The sequence below is a fragment of the Mus pahari genome, chromosome 7 (assembly GCF_900095145.1).
Source record: "Mus pahari chromosome 7, PAHARI_EIJ_v1.1, whole genome shotgun sequence".
NCBI lineage: Eukaryota > Metazoa > Chordata > Mammalia > Rodentia > Muridae > Mus > Mus pahari.
Window position 1 is genome coordinate 95,995,880 of NC_034596.1, and position 25,716 is coordinate 96,021,595.

The 25,716-nt window shown below is 45.7% G+C and overlaps 1 protein-coding gene across 2 annotated transcripts in view; it reads right to left on the reverse strand.

The window, feature by feature from the left end:
* The window catches only part of Fbln5 (fibulin 5), a 70,471-nt gene that overhangs the window by 8,841 nt on the left and 35,914 nt on the right, over positions 1–25,716 (reverse strand). For both annotated transcript variants that reach the window (XM_021201680.1, XM_021201679.2), the window contains exons 5-9: positions 13,945–14,067; positions 11,119–11,235; positions 7,567–7,686; positions 4,152–4,274; positions 3,041–3,167 (exon numbers count right to left, since the gene is read on the reverse strand). In XM_021201680.1, the coding sequence (XP_021057339.1) occupies positions 3,041–3,167; positions 4,152–4,274; positions 7,567–7,686; positions 11,119–11,235; positions 13,945–14,067 (610 nt within the window). The remainder of the gene's footprint in view (positions 1–3,040; positions 3,168–4,151; positions 4,275–7,566; positions 7,687–11,118; positions 11,236–13,944; positions 14,068–25,716) is intronic.

The following is a 25,716-nucleotide window of genomic DNA, read 5'->3' on the forward strand; positions in this document are numbered from 1 at the left end:
AAAAAAAAAAAAAAAAGAATGTAATTGTATCTCTGGTCATCAGAACCCTGGAACATTCTCTGGTATGTTTCATATGCGTCATATATTCAGACATGTGCTGATGGTCCTCACTTCCCAGTCAAGGACATGCATTAAAAGTATTTAAAAGTGGAGGCTGGAGAGGTGACTCAGCAGTTAAAAGCATTGGTTGCTCTACTAGAGGACCCAGGATTGATTCCCAATACCCTCGTGGCAGCTCACAATCTATCTTCACTCCATTCCAAGACATGGCAGCTCACACTGTCTGTAAGTCCATTCATTGCCAGGGTGATTGGATGTCTCTTATGGCCTCTTCCGGTACCAGCCATGCACATGGCAGATAACATGCAGGCAAATATACCCATATACATTTTTTTTAAAAAAATGAAAATTATATTAGGCTGATGGTTCTCGAGGGTCCTTCACACTCTCTATTGTACTCAGTCCAGCGTGCGTGGACTGTAATTTAAGAGCTCGGAACTCACTGGACACTTCAGAAATTCAACATTAAGTAACATCCATGCCCTCAGGCAGTTTCCCTTCTAACAGGAGAAATACACATTCGTAAACACAAATATTTATAATACAAAGCAGATAATTTCTAACCCTAGGAATAACATAACCCGACAGAAAGCCAAAGACATCTTCTGCCAAGGAATGCCTACTAGAGACACCTGCTGGCTTATCCACTTCCTCCATTCCTGAAAACCCCCCTCATGGGGCAGAGTTCACAACAGGAGGTGCATACAAAAAGGCATCTGGGCTTAGAATTTATTTTGGAAGCGGAACTGACAGTGTTTGCAGGTAGACTGGAAGTTAAGGGACAATGACCTAAAAATAACAGTGTTCACCCCTCCGTGCCGGTCACTCTGTCACTCATCTCTCACCTGGGCCTCTGTGATGGCCTCCTGACAGACTGCCCTTTGTCAAGCTAAGTCAGGTTGCACCGTCTCCGGTACTCTCCAGTGGTCCCTCGATGAAGCCTGAGTGAAAGCTGAACTCAAGTTTTAGCCTCTATGAACTCTACGAACCTTCTGGATTTGTCCAACCTGCCCCCAACTTTCTCAGGCCACTTCTTTTTACCCTTCCTATGGGGAAGGAGCGCAACTTCCTGTGATCCCTGAAGGCTTTAAGGCCACCCTGGCTTTAATTGCCTTTATACATGCTGTTCCCTCTGCTCTTCCAGTCTTTTGTCAGTTAATGTCAACTCAACTTCCCACCCTATCCAAAGGTCATTCTCTCAGTGGGGCCTTTAGATTCCCAGAACAGGCTCAACTTCCTCTTTCCTTGTCTATAAACTCCTCACTCAGTCTGCCATTATGTATTCATTCATTAACCAATCTGCTTGCTGTCTTTCTCCACTCCTAGACTTTTGGTCTCGGGAAGCCTACATAGCCAGAAATGAGTGCAAGCTGGACTGTAGAAGGATTTCTGGTGGTTAGATAAAAGCAAGCATTCCTCTGGAACTTGTGGAACAGGTTTTCTGTCCCCAAAAGGAGTCCCTCCCTGAAGCTTTGCCTTCTCTGCAGGATATGTCCACCCTCTGGTCACACTCTCTCATGCTTTCTCCTGCTCTCTTGCTACCCCCACTGTTTTCTCCCACTCTGGCTTCCCTTGCCCTGGCTATGTCCAATTTCTCTCTTCTCTCTGCTCTGGGCTCTTCCAGTTGTCACTGGATATGTTCTCCCTCTTAGGGTAAAAGTCTTGCCCCATAATGGAGCCGCTATGCTGGCAGTTTCTTTTTTGTGCCTTCTCCCACCCACCATTAAGCTCCACAAGAGCAAAGCCACAGCACCCAGCACAAAACAGAGCACCACTAATAGTTAACAAGCGAAAGACTACAAAGAGTTATCGAAGTATCATGTTGTTAAGACTGCAACCGAGTGAGCGGCCAAGTCAAAATAGCCCTGGTGCCAAAATGATCACATTAAAATGTCACATGTCAGAGAGAAAATAATTGTTTCCTAAAAGAAAATTGGAAAAGGGAGTGATGGCTCCCAGCTGAAGAGGATTGTGAACAGCTGGGAGAGGGGCACTGAGTAGAGAGCTGAAAGATGGGAGTTGGTCTGGCCATGAGGAGATGGAAGAAATGCCTTCCATCTGGGAGGAAGTGTATGCACAAACTCAGGGAGGCTGGGCCAACTAGGTGTTGGTCAAGGTGAGAACACACCTTGTTCCAGCTGGCAGTGCTGTACAGGACTCCTGAGCAGACAAGGAGCTGGAAGCAGATGGCCATCACGTGGCTCTGGGACTTGGAAGGAGGAAGTTACCAAGCTTTTTCAGGGCAGAGGGTTCACTGGTAGCATCTGATCAAGCCTGCTAGTTGGACAACATCAGTTCCTGAACCAGAGAGACCCAAACATGGAGAGTGGCTTAGTGCTCTATTGGGCTACTCGGGGATCTGGAATCAGAAACTGGAAGGTCCCTGTTCTAAAGAATTTCTAGGAAGTACTACTTATAGCAACACATGACAATACCTCTCAAGGAGCCCCCAGGCCTGACTTTGTCCTCATCTTTGATCTATTTTTTTTTTTATCACAGCAGGAATTTTATTTGTAAGTCCTGAATCTTCTTTGAGAGAAGAATGGGATGGGTGTGGCTGATCTAGTCCTTCATCTCCACTGTGAGGGTTTGCAGTTGCTGAGGGGAGGGGGCTCATAGTTGACTGTAGAAAGGAGGGAAGGTGTACATGTGTGTGCTGTATGCTGTGCACGTATGCTTTACATGCAGGATTAGGAACAGAGATGGGCCAGCACAAAGTGTGGACGGGGCGGGGGTAAGGGGAAAGAAAAGAAACACAGAGGACTCCAGGCCTGCAAAACACATCCCAGTGCCATCAACTTGTTGAAGCAGCCTTCTCAGTGTTATTACTAGCTATTCGATGATTTAGTAATTGGGCTGCCTTTAGGACTTCAGAAACTTCACTAGATCAGATCTCCTGACTCTTTGGCTCAGGAAACCTCCTTGATAAGATACTGACAGTCTCCTGAGCCAGGTCCCCATCCCCTTCCACTTGGCTTACTTTTCACCAATCAGTAGATAAGGCTCCTCACAGCTGGTGGGATCGATGCATTTGAAGCCCCCTTGTAGATTGTAGCAAGTCTGCAGTGAGGTACACGTGTGGTTTCGGTGCTCACATTCATTGATATCTGAAATGCAGGGTAGAGAAGAGGCATGTTGTTAGCCCTGGACCAGCTGTGTGTGTGTGTGGGGGGGGGGGGTGATGAGAGTGAGAGCCACTTGCATTTTGTCATCCAATATGGCAGGCACTGGCTCCACACAGTTATTGGGCACTCAAAACATGGGTAGTGAAAATTGAAATGTGCTTGTAACAGGAAATAAACACAAGATCTCTATGATTTAGTAAAAAGAATTTATAGCATCTTATCAGTGACTTTTATATTGAGTATATATTAAAACTATAAAATGTTTGGACTCATGGACTTACACAAAATATAGCATTAAAATTAACTATATCTGTTTGTCTATATTATTTTTCATGTGGCTAGTAGATGAGGTAAGCCAAAAAGCCCACATTCATAGTAATTCAAGTGACATTTCTGATGTCCGTCACCACCATGGATAATTCTTACATGTTGTTAGGAATAAGATTAATAAAGGGGCAGTCATTCTGCAAGGGATCAAGTGCAGGACTGTCAATCTAGAGAAGACTTAGCCATTTCTTATTCAGGGTCTGGACCCTGTAAGGAACCCAGTATTCAATCTCTACAAAGTCAGAGAGAGTCAGCTAGACAAGCTGCCTTCAAGGCAACAAGAGAAAGCTAACACTGATCACTCAGTGGGACCTAGCTAAAAGAGGCCTTGGTTAGGGCCAAAGTAGTCATTCTTTGGGTTGCAGAGGTTGATCTGCCTGGCAAGATAGAAACCATCCCTCAGAAAGTGCCACCTACCTCTACAGAGTTCATTCTAGACATGTAAATACCCCCTCTCCTGGCCAGAGGACAGGCTACTCAGAGAGAAGAGAAAGATAGCCACTCAGACATCCTGCCCAGATCTTCCAGGCCCAACTACACCCAACTCTTCCATCTTCCTGAAGCAACAAGATTCCACAGGAGGAGACATCCAGATGCCCACCTGAGTCAGCTCCATCCAGTCCCTGGGGGCAGTCTTACCTTGGCAGCTTCGGTTATCATCCAACAGGACATAGCCTGGAGGGCATGAACAGAAGTATGAGCCCGGCTGGTTCACACACTCGTGTTGACAGAGGAACTCGGAGAAGCTGCACTCGTCCATATCTGAGAGTAACAAGGTTTAGCTGTTGGTTATTTTCACCGACTACCCCTCTTTCCTAAGAGACAATGACTTCAACGCTACGAGGTTGCCAATTTACTTCTTGATCACATCTACTGAGGGTGAGCTTACTCCCTGTAAGATCACCCATTGGTATTTGAGTCAAGGAGCAGAGCAGGTACAATGCCTCTGGTGGCCTGGCTGCCTCAGATATTCCTTAGAACAAGAGATACAACAGCATCTAGCCAGCCTGGAATCATCCTGCAGAGGAGGGCAGGGGACAACACTGTCCCTACAGTGCTACCATTACTCTGCATAGACCTTGGCAGCTGACATAGGAGCAGGCATTCCAGAAAAGCCAATTCTTGATCACACACAGAATTTAGTAATACAGGCCCCATTTGTGCCTCACTTGACAGGCATGCCAAAGAAAACATGTTTTTCTTGCATTTGTTGTTTCCCGAAAACTTGCTTTCACTGGTTCCCATGTGACATGTCCTCTGACTACTCTGTAACTCACAGACCACTGATGGCTCAGATCACCCCGAGAGTGCTGGCATGAAGGAGACTGCCGCTTTGTCTTTGAAGAACACACATATCACATGACTAATGTTTTCTTTATCCAAGAAGGGAACCTCTCCCCATTTTTCTGAGCTGTCTCTTGCCCATGGGTGAAGAGTCAGTGTATTCAGGATGTAATCCACTAACTGAAGAAAGCATAGTCCAGTATTATCTAATCCTCAACTTTGCAGAGAAATCTGGGGCTCTCCAGCTCCAGCCCATCGTGACATGTCACCAATCGTTTCTGTGTAGTTTGCAGGTTTCATTAACTCCTTTATTAGATGTCAGTAGTGTTATCTATCCATTTCCAAGGCCTACTGTGGACCAACCACCACATTAAATGTTCAACATGTCTCATCATATTTAATCTCTACCTCAACCCTGAGAAGAAGGTATTATGACTATTTGAATTAAAAGATATTCTTTTAAATGATGCTTATAGGATTTCGGCAACTAGACCAAGTTCCTAGATCAAATGATTAAATAGGAGATCATGGATCTGAATGTGGAGCCTCAGAGCAACTCTGATGCACTTGATGAGGCAACATCCCCTGAGTAACAGCTGCTCAGGATCTAAAATCATCAGATCTGGGAGTGCCAATGTGCGAGGAGAAATACCCCAGCAATGTTAGCTCCAGCGTAAGAGAGGAAGGGAAGCCCACCCTACCTCCTACTGGGTGAAGGGGGGTCCCCAACTCACTGCGCTCTGGTTTGTCTTAATATCTGCAATTCCAGAAATCCCAGAAAGTTTTTTCCCCACAAAGGGCTATAGCTCCACCCTCCACTGAAAAGCTGAAATAGAAGCCAGGTGTCTGGCAGGGAGTACACATTAGGCCATTGCCATTCCTCCGTGTGAAACCCTATCTCATTTCCAGGATCAGCATGGCTTAGCAATTCCCAGAAGGACACAGGGACAAAACTTAGGAGGATCTGGTGCTGCAAAGAGGGGCTACCCCAGCTTTGAGAGCCAACAAAGAATGATAGTGTCCCAGTATCTAGGATAAAGTGCACAAAACACAGTCCCTAGGCCACTTCTAGCTGTCTACAAGGCCTGCTGAGACCAGGGTTCCCAGTAAAGTTGGTAGAAGGTGATATTCAATGACCATGGAGAATATATAGGTCATTTAGGATCAAAAGAGAAATTCTGCCAAACTAGAAAGAATTTGAGCTCCTCGTGAAGTCCAAAGTCTCTAACACTTCGGAAAATTCACTAAGTGACCATAGCATTGAGGAACACCAATTTGTCTTTACAACCTCTCCATGAAGTTAGCTATTTAACAGGGAGGAAATTAAGGCCTGAAAAACTCCTTGGCCATGGGAAGTAGTGATGACTAACAGAGGCAGAGTTTGAACCCAGCTCCATCTGGCTCCAGAGTCCCTACCGAAAGACCCCCCCCCCCCACAGTGGTCAATAAACATCTAAGGGATTTCAGGTGATTTCAGGGAAAGTACTAATCCCATCCCATAATGCAAAGCTTTCCACATCCCTCAGTTCTTTGGCCCAGACTCCCTAAGGAGTGCCATGAAGGAAGTAGAAACAGAGGAAGAAAGGGGCCTTTCATGCCCTTGGGTATTTTATTTCTGTATGTGGGGCTGGTATTTAATCAGGCTGAGGCTCTGTAACTGCTTGCTGTGACTCTGAGGGTGGCCTGGCCCTGGAGAGAGGTGACCATTTGTTTCTGAGAACTCTGTCCCTAGGACATTCCAGTCCCAAGAGAAGCTGGTAAACAAGTCTCATTCACAGCCCCCGTGGATTCCTGTTATGGCTGAAACTCAAGATTGGGTCTCTTTCCCGTTCTGCTGGATAATTTTCACACCTAGAGCACTTCCTGCTTTTATTTTGAAAAATCACAGGAAACATTATTAATGTGGGCTGAGCTAATTTACGATTGCAGAGGACAATAAAACTGGTGAGATGATCTTACCTTTAACAAAAAATTTACAAAGAATGGGGGGCAGACAGACAGACAGACACAGAGACATACAAATGAGCCCATGGATCTGTGTTGTATGGGATGCTACAGACTAAATATAAATGAAATGTGCTTTGTTTCTTAATTTCAAAAAGTTCTAACTTCCATGATAGTTTTCTGACTATCTAGGAATTTAACTTTCTGAGAGAAAAAAAAGAAGAAGAAGAAGAAGAAGAAGAAGTTAATAATATAATTACAACAGACTCAAGAAACTAGCCCGAGAAGAGAATAACAGCACCTGGGCTTGGATGGAATTTATTTAAATTTTATGTTCATTTCATTTAAATTTAATGCTCACTGTGCACCAGGCCTAGTGCTGGACCATGATTATTTGATGACATTCCCAAAGTATGTGCATGCATATGTATGATTTAGTTACTCAATGTCCTTCTAACATAGTAGTAAAATCAATTACCCCTAAATCACAGTCCTCCATAAATATCATCTATACCATTTTCAGGTTTTGGGCCAGTGCTGGCAAAAGACAGATCAGATCAACTGGCAAAACTGGGTGAGTTCTTGCTCTCACCAACTCCATCCCAGATCCAAACACTGGCTTCTCATTAAAGTCAGATGACCAGGAAGGTAAGACTGAACTCCACGTCTCAGGAAGTGACTCATCTTTGTTCTGTGTGGTTATGTTCCCATGACACTGGGAAACATCTCCAGCTAGACACACAACAGAGGAAACACCTGTGATAAATCCCTTGCCCCAGCCCCGGATTTCTGAACAGGTGGACAGCTCCAATGCCCAGCCCATTACCACTGCAGTGAATGCCATCTTCCTCAAGTTCATATCCTGGGTCACAGCGGCAGATGAAAGAGCCGTAAGTGTTGACACAGGTCTGAACACAGGGATTCTCAGTTTCGCACTCGTTCACATCTGCACAAAACCAAAGCGCATCACTATTAGTGTGACAAAAAAAAAAAAGAAAAGAAAACAAACAAGCAAACAAACAACCACACACACACACACACACACACACACACACACACAAAGGCAGAAACATGAATTGGCAGCAAAACCTATCACCAAGAGCCCAGATTTCTAGGTGACAAGGATCCCCCACTGAGGACCTATCAGACCATGATCTCATGTTCTGTGAGACTATATTAACTGTCAATTTACAGGATCCAGATGAGCCTTCGGGCACACCTATAAAGAGTGTAGCCTCTGGCCATGCCTGAGAGGGATTATGTTGATTAACTTTCTGAAGTGGGCAGCACCATGCCCTGCACTGAGTACACGGAGAAAGTGAGCAAGAACTAGGTTTCACCACTCTCTGCTCCATGTAGATGCCATATGAGCAGGTACCTCCTCCTGCTGTGGCCTAGACATGATGGTGGACTGTAGCCTTTGTCTTTTAAGTTGCTCCATCAAGATGCTTTATCACAACCACAGGGAAAGCAACTAGGACCATCCCCAACGTGTACCCTGAACATAGAGAACCTCTGTATGCAGTCCCTTCTAGAGTGGCAAGCCAGAAGGGAGATGAACATGTCTGTCACACACTCCATCTGTGTGTATGTACGCTTGTACCTACCAGGAAGCCTGCTCTCCCAGACTCACCCACAGAATCCCCAGGCAGAACCTACTCTTTCCCATCTCTGCTCCTCTCTCACTCTCGCTGACTTGTGTCAGATAAACGCAGCAATTCTGCGAATATGTTATGAATAAATAGCCTCACTGGTTATTCTTGTAGCGATTCTGCTTTCAGACCATTGCCCCTCCCCCATTCTCTGTTACATAGGGAAAGGAAAGGATTACAAAGAGGACAAAGAATCACAGCAGATACCTCCTCCTCAGTGCGGTGATGGGTTCCTGTGGTGTACTGTGTATCAATTACACATCAGCAGAGCTACTTTCATGCATCTGGACATTAAGAGACTTGCCCCCAATCCACATGACAACAAGGGCCTGGTTAGAACTACAGCATGAGTTAGGGATCCCTTCAAAATCCACAGGACTCAGTTTGTATAGCTCATCGAGGTAGGGGACAGAGGGAAGGAGATCTTTCTGACGCTGGCATCAACTGACCCTCAGCAAGTACCCCCTTCCACATGTCACATGCCTCTGGTTGCAGTTCTAGTTAAGAGACTTTCTCCACAAGTCCAGTTAAGCCTCTTAAGGCTCTGAAAAGAGCTTTGAATGTTCTCAGAAGCAAAGGCCTTTGTGGGAAGCGGCTTTTGAGGGGCCTCATACAGGGGAAGGCTAATTCCATGCCCACAGAGTGCTTGCTGCCTGCCAACTCTGGAGCCCTAAGAGGAAAAACAAACAAATGAGCAGCCATGTAGGAAGGGTCTGGTGAGATACCAGGCTGCCCTGGTGCCCACGCACCCAGCACTCATGGGAGACTGGGCATTTCTCCATCCAGACAGGGGCGGGACTGGGCAGCAGCATGTCCCTAGTGCACTAAGCCACATACCAGTTTAGATAGGCCAGTGTTGCTGCCCTTTGGGGCTGGTGTCCTCTGTTTCTGGCCAGACATTTGCCAATTGGTGAAGAATGAGCTCAATACTGCTTCCATAGCTCAAAACTACTTTTGATAGAACAGAAAGGGTTAAACCTCTCACTGCCTCTCTCTCTGCCAGATTTTCCAATGGTTACCTCAGAATCCCGAGGGCCTGGAACTGAGGCAGCAGCTCAGTCTGAAAAGCGCTTGTCATGTTAGCATGAGGAACTGAGTTCAGATCTCCAGCACCGTGTAAAGTGCCAGGCATGGTTGCATGAGCCATGGTCAGAGCTAGAGGCATGGAGATCAGAGAATTCATGGGGGTTACTGGACAGCAGCCAGAATCCTGAGGGCAAGGTGCCCCAACTGACTCACTGAGCCCTTGGCCTTCCTCTCAGCTCTGCCACAATCAAGCCACCTGACTCTGACCAAGTGGCTTCACCTTTGTGAGAGTTGGTTTCTTTATCTGTGGATCATGACCACAAACACTCCTGTCTATAAGACTATTGATAGGGCCAGTGAGGTTTACAGGACATAAAGCCCTTTGAGGAGACGTGAAGTGGAATGATTGCAAAAGCTTGACAGGATCTGTAACAGCCTGTGTGACCTGTGGGCCCTTCTGATGCAATATCCTGGTGGCCAAGTGCCCAGGTGTGGCCAAGTGCCCATGTCCAAACCTGCATGCTGCCCGAGTACACCGTGCCAGCCTCTGAGGGAAAATCTGGGCTGGCACCTCTAACCTCAGCCTTGGCCCCAAGAACTTGTCGTCAGCCCTAAGCAGCTTATCGCAACAGTGAGGGAGCCAGACGCCTGCTCCCTGCTCCAGTGGGAAGGAAGGGCCATGTTTTATTTATTTCCTCAAACTCCTGCCCAGCTCTGCTCTCAGACAAAAAAGAAAAAAAAAATGACCACTCCTTGCAAAAGGAGCACAGGCAGGGGCTTCTTGGAACAATTAGCAGGACCAGCTTTAGAGGAGCCTCGTAAAGAATTCAGGATCAAACTCTGGAAGGCTGTTGCCTTCCTGTTTACCCAGTGATTTAGATATGATTAAACTAATGGAGACATAATAGCCTCTAAGTAGCTGGCCAAGGGCCTACACGGCACAACTCACTCAAATAGTGTGACAAGGAAATGGGCCTGTGAAACCCGGTGGCAGACTCCACTAAAAGCTTAATCCTGTGTCCCCCATCCAGACCAGACCAGTACTAGGGACTGGAGGCTGGAGCCAGAGGTAGAACTCAGAGCAGATCATGACTTACATTAGTTTTGGGGTCTTAAGGCCTTCATTGACTTCCGGAGCAGCAGCTTTCCAATAGGAACCATGACGGACACACATGGCTTTTCTTACTGACCCATGTTGGAAGTGATTGTGTGAAAACCAGCAAGTACCTTTGCTTTAATCTGCTTTGTGGAGCCTTCTGAGGGGGTCGTGAAAGGTAATCCACCCTAGCCTGTGCTGAGCAATAGGTACTCCTGATATAGACTAGAGATTTGGAAACAGCCCATGTCTGCATGGTGTGTAGTGTTGGTTTTGTGAAAAATCAGGGCTCAGGAGAGCCTTGAAAGCCGCTCTGGTTAGCAGACACAGAATCACAGACAGATCACAGCCCCACACAGTACTGTTCTGATAGATGACTGTGGCTTTTCCCCCTGCAGCCCTCAGAATATGTTTTTAAGTTCTTTCATCTACATCACCAGCTCGAGAGTCAGGTTTCTATATGCAATGGGGGATAAGCGGGTAGTGACTAGGAATGAGGACACACTTTAATGATACGTGGTTTGCAAACATCAACTGTAAGGCTCCGAGGGACACCGCATCTAGTGTTTCATTCTGTGTCCAAGTTATTGTGCACATCGCATACCTTGGCAAGACCTTCCATCGTCGTTGAGAGTGAAACCAGGGTTGCATGTACAGGAATAGGATCCTGGAACATTTGCACAGAGCTGCTGGCAGTAACCATAGCGACATTCATCAATATCTAGAAACAAATGCAGGCAAGGTAAGACAGGACTCACAATCAACCTAGTATCATTGTCTTCCTCTTCTAGAATGGGACCAGAAAGGAGATGGATGCTTTGACAGAACCTACTAAGTTTCAGGAATGATGAACCCACTGGACCACAGTGCTCAGCTTCCTTGTAACCTTCTTCTTCCCTGAACAATCTCTGATGCATGAACAACTGAACCTATCCTGAAATTTGTGGCAAAATTTTTCTGCTTTGACAGGGGTATTGCACAAGATGGCTTCTCAGAACCTACCCAACTCAAGCTTAACTAAGACTTATGCAATAATAAGGTTCAATACTATGATTCTCTACAGTCCTTCCAGTACCCTGGACGTGAACAAGTTAACTGAGCATGTAAAAGAATCAGCAAGATCACTCTAATGAGCTGTCTGCCAGCTCTATTAACAATGGCTATGTCCAGATGGCAGGAGCAGGATACTGGGCCATCAGCATGAGCTGGGCAGTCAGTCCTGCAGTAAGATCTATGAATGTGGTGATGAATGGATGTTTGAGCTTACCTCAGCTCTGGAGTGGGCATGATAGAAACATCTGAGCCATGGAAAGTGGCAATACAATGGGGAGTGTATGCTTCCAACAGAGCTGTGACATGTGACCTCCCTGTAACATGCACCAGCCTATGAGGAGTCTGATGTCATTGGAAAAACAATTTATAACATCCTGGGCTAAAAAAGGGGGGGGGAGTAGGCTTGATAACTCACTCCTATGAGGCAGGGTGCCTCCAGTGAAAGCCCCATTCTCTGCTCTCTGGGACGACAGTGTCCTTACTTACACAGGCTCAGGGACCCGATGATCTGACTGAAGCAGCCACTGGGTTTTACATCATCCTTACTGTGCTGTAGAATCTTAACGTCCCCTCCCTGGAACCTCAGCTCTTAGAAACATATAGAAACATATAGATAGCACTCTTCACGCCTTGATCTCTATGCTCAGGTTCTACAACCTACATCTAGAAAGAGTTCCTCCACCACCAGCCCAACCCAACCCATTGCCTATTTCTTTTAGCCTCCACTACATTCTGCGCCCTACCTTGTGATTCTGCTTTATCTTCTGTCCAATTTGCTTCTAGCATGGCCCAACTACATTCCTCTGAGGCGGGCAGCTTCTACTTGGAAAACATTTTGACTTGTACAGTTGCTAATTCTGACCTCCTTCCAAGACACAGTTGGGAACATCACCAGTGCCTGGAGAGGCATCAGAAGCAGAGAAGGTTCCTTCTCCTTGGGGGTATTTAGGAAGGAAGCCCTGTCCTTCATTTTTCAGAAAAAGGTAAGTCTCCAACTGTGCGCAGAAGGGACGGTGGGTAGCTGTGCAACCCCATGTTAAAGAGAGAGAAGAGTTTGGCCAAGAGAAGACATAGGAGCCACAAAAAATTAAGAAAGGGCTCCAGGTCAGATGTGAATACTAATGGACCATGGCAAGTTATGTACCAAGGAGCATCCCTCCACAGTGCTCTGTGGAAGAGAACAAATTGACATGCAGAAGAGCAACATCTTTTGGCATCTCTCAGATGGAGAGATCTGCCCTCTATTTGTCTATAATGATCCCATGTACCCTACCCCACATCATAGTGCCCTTTGTGGAAAGAAAAAAAAAAATCTGACTGGGAAAGCCAGAGACATCAATATTAGACCCGACTTGTTTTAAGTTTATCCAAAATGTTCCTCCTCTTTGAGTTTTTGTCTCCAACTCTGTAAAAGTTAGATGACATAATATGGAACATCCTTTCCAGCTCTGGAGTTCCACATAAGAAGTTCCTGTACAAAGAACTCCCTCTCACTGGCCGGCTTACATTCAAGCCAGTAGCATCACATTTTCCATTAGAGCAGAGGTTGGTTTAAATGCATAGGGACTATCGCATTCCCGGAGGCCCATGTGCTCTTCTGTGCCTGCCTGGAAAGGAGAAGCAGGCCAAGACCAGGCAGCTTGTCATGCCTCAAGGACTCTTCAGATAGGTCACAAAGTAAACCCAAATTCAGCCTCAATCCAGAGATCTGGAAGAAAGGTTTCTGGGTTTTGTTTTTGTTTTTGTTTGTTTGTTTGTTTGTTTGTTTCCACTTACATATATATTCTATACTGTTGTTTGATTCTAACTTTAAGCCAACTTGGCTAAATGAAAATTCAGAGGATAAGAAAAAAATATCCCTAGCCAATGACAACTGCAAGGGACAAAACTGTCAATTAGTGATGACTGACACCTTTGCAGAGAACACAGCTGTGGGTAGGCAGAGTGGAGTGGCAGGTGTCAGAGCTAGAAAGGATGATGCTGGCACTTTCCAGCGAACTTTGAGATGAGATGTGAAACATTCCTGTAACAAAGCAAAAGGATTCCCTTGGCTTAGGACTATTTGTAACCAGGGTAAAATAACCCTCACTTGTACCACTTCCTGGCTTAGCTCTAAGCTTCCTGAAGGCAGGAAGATTTCAGCAAATTTATGCCAAATTCCTTAAAATGTAGTTTCAAAAACAATATGAAATGCTAGTGATGGTGAAAACTTATTTTAATGGATGGTGACACGTGTAAGGTCATCTCATACATACAGCTCAATACATGCCCAAAGAAAAGCGTACCTGGGCCTCCTTACAGTTCCCACATTGTACTGTATCCATGACAACCATCAACTCCCCAGAATTTCTCTCTCAGAGCCTTGAGGAACTCTTACCCAGGCACTGCCCTTCCAGAAGCCAGTACCCATCAGTGCAGGAGCAGGTGTAACCTCCTTCAGTGTTGATACAGATCTGGGTAGGGTTGCACTGGTGTGAGTCTGTTGCACACTCGTCCACATCTGTAACACACACAAAAAAATGATTCCAGAGAATGCCTCCCACTTCTAAGAACCCTGGAGCCACCAGAGGTGCAAGAAGTGGCTCTGTCTCAGCTGAGAGGCTGCTGATAAAATCACTGGGTCACACCGAGAGCAGAGTGTTTTCCTGAGAGGCACTTTTGAGACACACTGGCCTCTAGAGTGGCTTTTGCTCAAAGAACTACACATAGGGGAGGAAACATGGCCATTTGCACTGTCCCTCAGCCTTTATCCTTCTTGGCCTTTGTCAACCTTCTCTGAACATGCAGTACACCAACAACGACTCCTTCTTTTGATCTGGGTCTCTCCTGCCTACCCTTCCTCTTTCATGACGGCAGCTGGATTTGCTCATTGACAGCTTCTCTCCACCTCTGCCAAACGGACTGGCAGCAAGTCAGAAAAGTACCATTGAAAGCTGCCATTCACTGTGTGGTTTGCTGAACCCCATATTTATCCTCACGGAAACCCATGAGCCCACTTTACAGCTGGGCAAACAGAGCTGAGGAAACAGTAAACAGTGAGCTACAAGCTTAGCCCATGCCTCCTTCTCTCGCCTGACTCAAGTCTTCTATGTGTGGAGATAACAGAGGACACAGCTGGGACCAAGCAGATGCAGGAGGGGCTATCCAAAGGAAGTGAGCTATTACTGATTTCTCTACAACCCACTTTGCATATCTGCCTGTTGATGCTACCAATTGCAGACTTTCTCCCCATCCACTCAAATGGTATCTGCTGTGGGCTGAGGACATAGTGTACCTGCCTGACATGCCTGAGGTCCTGAATTCAAATCACAGATAACATGTTTGCATGTGTGGAGTGGAGCTAGGAGGTCCCAGGACCCTAAAGTGTGAGCTCCTTGAGACAAGCCTTTACCTCAATAGCACTGTTTTATCGTGCTGTGCGCTCAAGAAGCCAGCATAGCTGAAAGTAATATTCAACCAGGCAAGCAGCGGTATCCTCAGGTTAAGTGATAATTCACTATCCACAACAAGCCAACACGAAGAAAACTGATGAATCCCTGATAAACTCCAAAGTAACAAGGTGTCTGGGTCCCATGGGGAGCCAATCGTCACTGCTCTGGGCATGAATATCCTCAAGGGTCTTGGTCGGAGGCAGTAGCACCTTCATTCCACCCTGACAAGATGACTGCAAGGTCCCTGTCCAGTTCTCTGCTGCAAACTCCTGCCCCTGTCCTTTGCCTCCCCCTTCTACCCCAGCTCAGCCCATACAGCCCAGTCTCCCTGGGGAACCAGAGAGTAATGCTTGGCCAGTGGCCACTCCTGTCCCAACCTACTTCCAAGCTTATGACAATAAATAACGCCACCCTCCGTCAGGACATATTTACATTTTCCCAGCAGAGTGATGGATGGTGATTATACCCTGGGAACAACTTTGGGAGTCTCTGTTCCTGTCTCTGACTTGAGGAGAATGGTGAGTGAATGTGACCAGAAGGAGGTGAGGAGCTGTTGGAAAGCCATGGTGACAAGTCCCCAAGCCTCTGCCTTTGTGTGACATGTAACATGAACAACATGCCTGCAGAAAAGTCCTGCAGGAACCAAGCATAGCACACTGGTCTCAGGAGGACACATAGGACTTCAATATGGATCTACTGTACACACACACAAACACATACGCATGCACACACACACACACACACACACACACACACACACACAGCATTCAAGCCTGGAAACAAAACCTTTCAAGTTTGTCTTTTTTCAAAACTCTACTGCTCTTTACCATACTAAAGACTGTACTTTGGACTGTACTCTGTTATTATATGTATATATGTGTGTATGTATATATAATTGAAAATGTAAGGCCAACAAGATGGGTCAGTTAATAAATAAAGAAGGGCACCTGCCATCCCTAACAACATGAATTCAATTCAATTCCTGGAATTCATATGGTGGACAGAGAGAACTGACTCACACAGTTTGTACTCTGAGCTCCATGCCATAGCATGACTACCTATACATACATACATACATAATACATACACACAAGTGCATATGCACATATACAGACATATGCATACACATGCAAACACACACATGCCTGCATGAACATAAACACACTCATTTAATTAATGAATTTAAAATTTTAGATTTAATTTTCACTTAATTCAGTTAACTTTTACTATATGTTTTAAATGGACTTGTCTACATAAAGTCTGTTTTGAGAACTCAGTGGATCCATAGATCCCTGGAACAAGAGGACTGTTAAATCCCAGCCAGGCTTCCTCAGCCAACTAGCTGACAGGATTTTGGAATGTGGAATTTTAAAGTGGCCACCACCCTGCCAAGCACTGTCAGCTTACACACCTGCCTGAGGAGCCGGAACTGGAAATGTTCAGTCTGTGTTTCCACCAGGGGGTGAAGGAGGCTTTGCAGGTTCCAGCTCAGAGCTGAACTGCTTACATTCAATACATCTGACTTAACTAACAGAGGGAAAAATACATAGAATGGCTCCAAGGACATTCTTTGGCAGGGTGTCATTTTCTGCATCAGTGGAAAAGCACAAGTTATGGCAACCTGAGCAGGTGTCATTATCCTTGTGTGCAATCATGTCTGTGTCCTTTCCTGTGTGATAGTTAGGAATGGTCTCCTCAGAGAAAAGAATGCTGAGAGAGTACAAGCACTTATTCATTCATGTATTCATTCTTTATGCTGTATGGTGTGTGTGTGGGTGTGTGTGTGTGTCCGTGAGAATGTGTGTGTGAGTATACGTGTGTGTATGTATGCATGTGTATGTGTGAATGTGTGTATGTGTGTATGTGTGAGTTCATCTGTGTGAATGTGTGTGTATGTGTGTGAGTGTATATGAGTGTGTGTGAGAGTGTATGTGTGTATGTGTGAGTTCATCTGTGTGAATGTGTGTGTATGTGAGTGTGAGTGTATGTCTGAGTATGTGTGAGAGTGTATTGTGTATGTATATGTGTGTGAGTGTATTTATGTGTGTGAGTGTATGTGTGTATGTGTGAGTGTGTATGTATGAGTGAGAGTATATGTGTGTATGTATATGTGTGTGAGTATATTTGTGTGTGTGTGTATGTGTGAGCATGTGTGAAAGTATATGTGTGTATGTATATGTGTGTGAATGTGTGTGAGTGTGTTTGTGTGTGAGAGAGTATGTGTGAGTGTATGTGTGTATGTGTGTGTATGTGTGAGTGTGTGTGAGTGTATATGTGTATGTGTGAGTGTATGTGTGTATATATTATGTGTGTGTATATGTGTGTGTGTATGTCCATCCAAACCTCCAGCCCTCCTAACACATCGACCAGCTCCCTGCTTCCTCTCAGGAGCTTCAGCCTGAGTCAGCTGCCTGGGTCGCTGGAGGAGTCTACCACAGTAACTGTGGCTGGTCTCTCTCCAGGTGGGAAAATAGCCCTCTGCTGTCCCGTTGACTAGCCTTTTAGCCTTTAAGGAAGGTGCTCTTGACATTTTCTGGAACCCGGAAAAGCCCAGTGTGCTCCTGCCTCACCAAACCTCATGTCTTTGTTGTTCCATGAGGCACTGTGTCCTTCACGTGTCCCAGCAAGGTGGCAGACAACTCAGAAAAGCCATCAGACCAGTCACTACTGTGCTTTGATACCTTTTGAGGAAAGCCACAGGCAGAGTGGACCCCTGGACCCAGGACAGTGCTCAACATGAAGTAACTCATCCAGCATTTCGTGTTACTCGTCAAATCTCATTGTTTTAGTCAGACAATGAGCTGGCATGGGCAGGTAGGCCACAGCAGTGAGAAGGCAGGCAGGTCCTCTACATCTGGGCAAGGTCTCACAGAGGCACCAAAGAGAGGGACCCGCTCTCTCATCACCGCACAACTGCCAACCATCCTGGGGACAACAAAATGTTCCTCCTCTCTGACTCAAGAGTCAGCATGAGATGGGGCCGCCTTCCACAAGCTACCACAGACCCTAGACCCTGGAGCAAAAGTACCCAGTGGAAGCCATGTCTGACTGGCAGTCCAGTCTCTCAGTTCTTGGAAGACATGATGGGTATCCTGCTGCTGACTTGAGCTCAGTTGATGTCCTGCCTCAGAAAGGACCACACACCTTTTTTGAAACGGTTTCAAGAGCAACCTTAGTGTTGATTCTCAGTTAATTAGCTAATAATTTCCATACTTGACGACAATAGACAATGTTCTATCATAGACACATTGCAGTGTGAATAGCATGCAAATATATTCCTGGTGCTATATGTGTATACTCACATAGAGATGCTCTACCTTGTGACATTCACTCCTGAAAGTTAACAGTGACGTATTTACACTATTTTCATATCGATCGTTCTAACTGGAGGAAGATGTTCTTTGAAAACGTGGGCTGGGGAGCTGGCTAGGTGGCTCAGAGTACTTGCTCTCTTTCCAGAGGATCCAAGTTTGGGTCCCAGAATCTACATGAGGAGGCTCACAACCACCTATAACTCTAGCTCTAAGGAATCGGACTCCCTCTTCTGGCCTCTGTGGGCATCCACGCCCATGTGAGATGTACTTACATAGACACATATGTGTAAACAAAAATAAAAAGTGTTCTAAAGTTATATAAGCTGAATGTGGTGGCTCATGTCTGTAATCCCAGTCCTTGGGAGGCTGAGGCTGGAGGATTACCAAAAGTTTAAGACCAGCTTGGGCTACCCACTGGGTATCTGGCCAAGTAGGACAACATAGCAAAACAATTGTGGGGAAAAAAGACAAAACACTGAGTTAAAATGTGAAAGCATGGGTTCCTGCACTGATAACTGGGAAGCACAGAATGTATCCCAGCACCCTCGCCTGGAACCTGCTGGTGTCCTGCCTAATAGCCGCTAAGACGGCTGCCTCCCAAGGATACTCACCCCAGCACCAGTGCCTACCACAGAACCAGTGCTCGGACATCCCAATGTATTTGCCAGTGTCAAGTTGTCCCTACCAACCATGGAAGATGGGGAAGTCTGGCTTCTGCCTCCTGTGGGCCATGGTCTAGAATTTAACAGAGACACCCAAGACCTTAGCACTGAGGCTCACTGGGCTGTGTGGACATGGCCAGGGCCTCTCCCCCTCAGATCCCACACATACTACACAGCTGGAGACGATGGCAAGAGGAGAAAAATGGCAGGCACCATCCTTCAGCAGCATCTCACTTTCCACCTCTGCACCCTGAGTCTTTCTAGGATGACAGACAGCCGGAACATGAAGAAACGTGTCTTACAGAATTCCATAGCCACTCCTCAACCCTGCCCAGTCTGAATTTTCCCTTTCTGCACCCGAACTCCAATCCTGTGAACAAGTGAAGCTGATTTAGGGAGCCTCTGCTGAACGTGCCTGTTCTAGTGTGAGAAAAGCCATCAGCCAAAAGGAAACATTGTTGCTGGGCAACAGCTGGCTGTCTAAGACTACTTCAAGTCCACGCCTTCCCAGGGGCTCCAGTCTTCCTTTTTGGACATGGCAGAAATCAATTCTGTGGTAGTAGATTTTTAGCTGGTGAAACAACATGTTTTTCCAGCCCATTTTTGGTTCCTTCCTTGCCCAAGCTAATGGGGTTTGATAAGAACTGGGAGAATAATACTGCCACATTCCTGCACCTCTGCAGGAAGGCTATTCCAGCCTGGCTGCTGGGCTGGGTCACTGCCATTTTTTTTTTTTCAAGCAGCCCAACCCAGCCAAGCCTGGAAGCCACACAGGACCTACTTCCCAAACACCTGCTTAATTAAAGACCTCAGCGTTTGAGAACTCGCTTGCTAAATTCCTAGCACATCTGCACTCCATGTGCCTGATGGTCTTGCATGATCATTAGGAGTCAAAAATCCCTCCATGTTTACAGCCCCTTTCTTAGTTCTTGATATTAAGCGTTGTGCCACTAATTAGGCAACAAATGTGTGGTCCATTTCCCAAACAACAACAAAAGAATCCTTCCATCTTGGATGAAACCAGCTGGAATCTGAGACCCAGACTCTCCCTGGATGTTATTCATCTATCCATAAAGTGAGAGGTTGGAGGAGTGTTCTCAGATGGCCTTAGCTCTCATCTTCCACAAAGACTAAGTATGCCAGTAATGAGGATCATATTGGCTGGGGGGGGGGGATAATTATTTTCATCCACAGAATGCATGATAAACACCAACTGGCTGAGCTTGCTTTCAAAATGGGGAGTGAATTGGCCAAGTTCATTCCACTTGTGCCAGAGTACGGGTGGCCACTGCTGTGAAGAAGAGACAATACAGGGGTTTTCTTAAGCATCATGAGACAAGACGTTCTCAAAGTAAGAGGATCAGTCTGCTGGTTGGCAACCTGCACATGGTTTTTAGGGGCTTAAGATTTAGGCCATTATTGTGACTTTAAAGCAAACAGCATAGCACTCAAATTAGATTTCCACTTATTAAATTCTTGCCATTTGTCCATCAACAGAGAAGAGGTTTGGGTGTGTACCAGGCAGCATTTTCCAAACCTCGCTGTCCACACGAATCAGTGACTACATGAGATTGTCTGGGGTTGAGGCTTGGCGTGCTGTGTTATTTTGAAGTGATTTAAATGAGTCTGGGGCAGAGGAATCTGTGGGACAGAAATGCTTTTCAACTCTCATGTATATATGAATCAGTGAGGATCTTGTTAAAACAGGATTCTGAGGTGCTGTACACTTGGCAGCTCCCTGGTGACACCAATGCATGTGGCTCAGGGACTACACTTCGCATAAGAAGGTGCTACACACCTCTGACCACTGCTGAGTTCTGTGCCCACACAATATGCTTAGGTTTTCGGGAAGTATTCAAGATAAACTGTTGGAGGTGGGAGAGGACAGAGTTAAATATCTAGAACTCAATTCTTTAAGATAAAGCCTGGTGTATATACACACTCAGCCCTTGGTATCCATGGGTTCTACAGCCTCAAACTCACCAAGCTGCAGACTTAGGAGATGTGGAAACTGGAAGTGTACCAACTTTATTCCCCACCACCACTTTAACAGTGTCTAACTATGTCGTCATGGCTGGCTTCAAAAGCTCAACCCTTCTACCTCTTGTCTCTTCCCAAGTGGTAGGGTGACACACATCAAGCAGATTTTTGTCTCATCATTGGTCCCCACGCAAACAACACAATATAGCCATGACTTGCATAGCATTCATGTTGTATCGGGTGCTGTCACAAGCAGTCTAGAGATGGTTGAGTATTTCGGTGAGTAAGCAGATTGTGCACAAACACTAGGCAAGCTTGTAGTAAGAGACATGAGTATCTGAGGATCCTTACATCCAAGGAGCTCCTGTTGCTGCCCCTCCGCCCTGGATGGACTGAGAATTCAGGGTATTATTAAGACCCCTAGGGGTTGCTGGGTCAGAGGTTAAGAGTGCACCAGCACTCACATCTGGTAACCCTCGATCACCTGCAACTCCAGCTCTGTGGGATCTGATGTCCTCTTCTGACTATAATACTCACACATGTACATGCCTACACAGACAAACACATATAGACGTAATTTAATACATATATAAAACTCCTAATATAGCCTGACCCCCACACAGTACACACCCACCTCTACAATTCAATCCTGTGCTACCGGGCAGCTACAGCAGCACATGTCTTGAAAGTCCTTCCCTCCTATTGGTTCACTAGCAGTGTTAGGTTTTCCATGAATAAACTCAGTTCCCCAAATCTTAACTAAGTTCTTAGAAACACTCTCCCCGAGGTCATGGCCAAAGTGCAGAGATCCTAAGCAGGAGAAAGGTCAAGATTTTCCTATAAGACATGGTATTATTTCTCCACCAAACCTGTAAGATTTGCTCATAAATGCATGGATCTTATATCCTGAAATTTTCCTGGCTCCCCAAATGCACTGTTTTCTTGTCTTCTCTGAGCCAATTCCTCCACCTCATTCTTTTTACATTTCATTTTGAGACAGGGTCTCACTCTGCAGCCCTGGCTGCCCTGGAACTCACAGAGATCCACCTGCTTTCTGCCTCCAAAGTCCTGGGCTTAACATCAGGCACTACCGTGCCCAGGATACTCCTGTCTGCTTTTTCTCAGTGTTGCAGTCTGTGAACTACACACACACACACACACACACACACACACACACACACAAGCTCCCCATTCCCAGGGCTCTATCTTAATTAATGACACTACCACTTTTCAGTGGGGAGTGGGGGATAGGATAAAGACCTCAAGGCTCTTTGACCCTTTCTAAGTCCCAGAGGAGGGTTCCACCCTCATAACCACATCCAAACATCATCGCCTCCCAAGATGATGCTCCATCACACTGGGGATCAGCACATCAACATATTAATCAGGCAGGGCACCGACTTCCGCAGCCATGCCTGATATGGCTTCCTCTGTCTTCCTCAGAAGATTCAATATCCCAGAGAAAGTTTATTCTGAGAAGTGTCGAGGAAAGAAAATAATGGCCCTCCCTGCCCTGAAAGCACGTATCAGCAGCACCTCTTAGAATTCAAGTAGAAACCCAATCTATTTTTCCATCCAGAGCAAAACCCTCATGAGCCCTGCTACTCGTGTGAGAGTATGCAGGTGTGCAAATCCACCCCAAGGAATTAATCAGTCCAGCAGCAGCAACAAACATTCCCTCCTAGGCTACTTGCTCCCTTGGTAAGGAAAGCTTCAGGTGTGCCCTTCCCACCCCTGAGGTGAGAGGGCCCTTGATCAGACTCTCGGTCCTTCACCTGGTTACCAGGACAAACCTGCACACATTGCTGACCTTCTTCTGTATCTCAGCTTCCTTATCACTGATAGGAACTACATCGCCTGTTCTCCAAGAGCTTGTACCAAGTACAGATCTACATAGCACCTAAGTACATAGACGGAACCAGGGCATGGTTCAATTGGTAGTGTGCGTGCTTCACAAACACAAAGACTTGAGTTCAATCCCCACAACCTACATAAAAACGGACAAGGTAGCACAGACTGGAGAGATATATTGAAGGACCCCTGGTGCTTGCTGGTCAGCCCATCTAGCCTAATTGATCATCTCTAAGCCAATGAGAGAAGGAAAGAAACACGATGCAGAAAATGACATCCAAGGTTATTCTCCAACCTTTATACATGTGCACAGCACAAACACAAAAACGCACATACAAAACGCCACAATGACTTCTTCACTAACAGTATCTTACCATATCTTCCCAACTGCTTTCTGAGGTTTGCACTGCTAGTTCTGTATAACAGTGAGTCAAGGCACATGCTCCAGTCAGCAGAGTGAACGATTCGTGAAGCAAGGATTTGAGTTCTGCATCTTACACTTACCCATCATCAGGACAATAAACCCTCCTGGGACATAAACAGACTCAGGCTCCTTGTCTCAGGGATGATGGGAAGACTGACTAGAGCTACTCTCTTCAGTTACATGTGACAACTTGGGGGAATCTTGATGACACTCAAGCAGGCCAGTTGCAAAGGACAGATACTTACTACCTGACCCCTCTTCTGTGGCATGCCACGGGAGTCAAACAGAGCCAGAGAGTAGAATGATGGTTTCTAGGAGAAGAGATGGTTGCTCCAGAGGTGCAGAGTTTTCAAGTTGAAAGATGGAGTTCTAAGATCTGAGGTCTGCTTCATGTCAGTGTAAACACACTCAACATGGCTGAGCAGTACCCCCTGAAGAGGGCCAAGGCAGCACATTTTATATCATGTGTGTTTTCCACAATGCAGAAGTTAATGGCTGAGAATCAAAGACTATTTCTTCACTCGGCTTTATTCCAACTTTTACAAACTGTTCCTAATCAGAGAGATAAACAAGTGACCTGTGCTCAACAGCTAAACCCCAGAAGGAAGTCCACAGCAGCCATGCTGTGCCCTGACGATCTCAGCTCTGTGTGCAAACAGCCCACATGTCCTCTGTAAGTTGGTGTTACTGCATGGGACCCAAGAAGCAGGGAGAAAATTGCTGGAGATGGAAAGTAGGAAAGCAGAGAGACATTAGAAGGAAAATAGCTACAAAGAGTTCTGAATTATAAGGGGAGGGTAAATCCTGGGTTCAAAGGGCAACTGGGAGGTAACCACAGGGGAGCTGGGGCCAGATCTGGTTCAAATCCTCTTTAGACACATAATGTAAAACAAATTCTGAGGGATTCTTTTTGTCAGTCCCTAAAACCCTGGTCTGTGTGTGTGTGTGTGTGTGTGTGTGTGTGTGTGTGTGTGTGTGTGTGTTTCATATATAGAGAGAACGAATGACAATAGCAACTCAGTAGGATCAATTGTAAGCCAAGTCCTTATCACAATGTCAGTCAGGAACTGGTCTTCCCAGTCAGGGACTGGTATTAAGACAAGATTGTTTCACTATTTTACTAGTGGAGGAGGAGAAACAGGAGGATCTGTCTTCTAAATGAAAAAAGAGGAAGAAAGGTTTGAAAGCTAGGCTCAAATCCCAAACTGGCTCCACAGTGACCTTCGGGGATGCTACACAACACCACCTCCTCTTAAAAAAACAAAACAAAACAAACAAACAAAAAAAAAACAAAACAAAACAAAACAAAAAAAAAAAAAAAACAAAAAAAAACAAAAAAACCCACAAGTCTCCAGAGTCTCCAGATTCTTGAGTCTAGAGAAGCTGAGAAACCGGATCACCTGAAAGCTCAGGTGTCTACCTGAGCTGAGGCAGGCAGAGGAGGCCCCCTGGAGGACACAAGATGAAAAGATGCCAAGAAGTCTGGCTTTCCTCAGCCTACAAAGCAGGTGTACACAGGGCACTGTAGCCAGGGAGGAAAAAGTCAAGGCAAGGGGTAGCCTGATGGGGGAGACTCTCCTGATGCCACTTAAGAAAGAACTTGAAGCATAGTGTGCTGTTCTGCTTTTTGGTTAGGCAGGCATGCCTCCATCACAGTGTTTCTACAAACATTATAATTAATTACTATTATAGAGAGAGGGCTAAATAGTTTGTTACAATATAGAAACATGGCTATGCTCACAAATACAGGGCTGGATGCTCACAGCCAACCATTGGACTGAGCACCAGGTGCCTAATAGAGGAGTTAGAGAAAGGACTGAAGGAGTTGAGGGTGGTTTAAAACCCCATAGGAAGAACAACAGTATCAACCAACCAGACCCCCCAGAGCTCCCAGGGACTAAGCCATCAACCAAGGAGTACACATGGCTCCAGCTGCATATGTAGCAAATGATGGCCTTGTCAGGCATCAATAGGAGGAGAGGTCTTAGGTCCTATGAAGTCTCAATAGATGTCCCAGTGTAGGGGAATTGAGGGCGGGGAGGTGGGAGTAGGTGGGTGAGTGGAGGAACACTCTTATAGAAGCAGGGGTAGGGAGGATGGGATAGGGGGTTTCCGGGAGGGGCAAAACTGGGAAAGGGGATAACATTTGAAATGTAAATAAAGAAAATATCCAACTAAAAAAAGGAAACATAGCTATGTTTCTATAACACAACTTTTACAACATATATATGTGTATACATTATAAATATATAATATATATGTTATAAACACTGCCATGTTTTTATATATGAATATGCATTAACTGTTTCTATAACAGTTTTATTAACATATGTATGTGCTATATATAACATGTAAATGAATATATAATTAACATATATTAATGTAACATATTGACATATTAATTGTGTATTGGGCTGGTGAGATGGCTCAGCGGGTAAGAGCACCGACTGCTCTTCCGAAGGTCCAGAGTTCAAATCCCAGCAACCA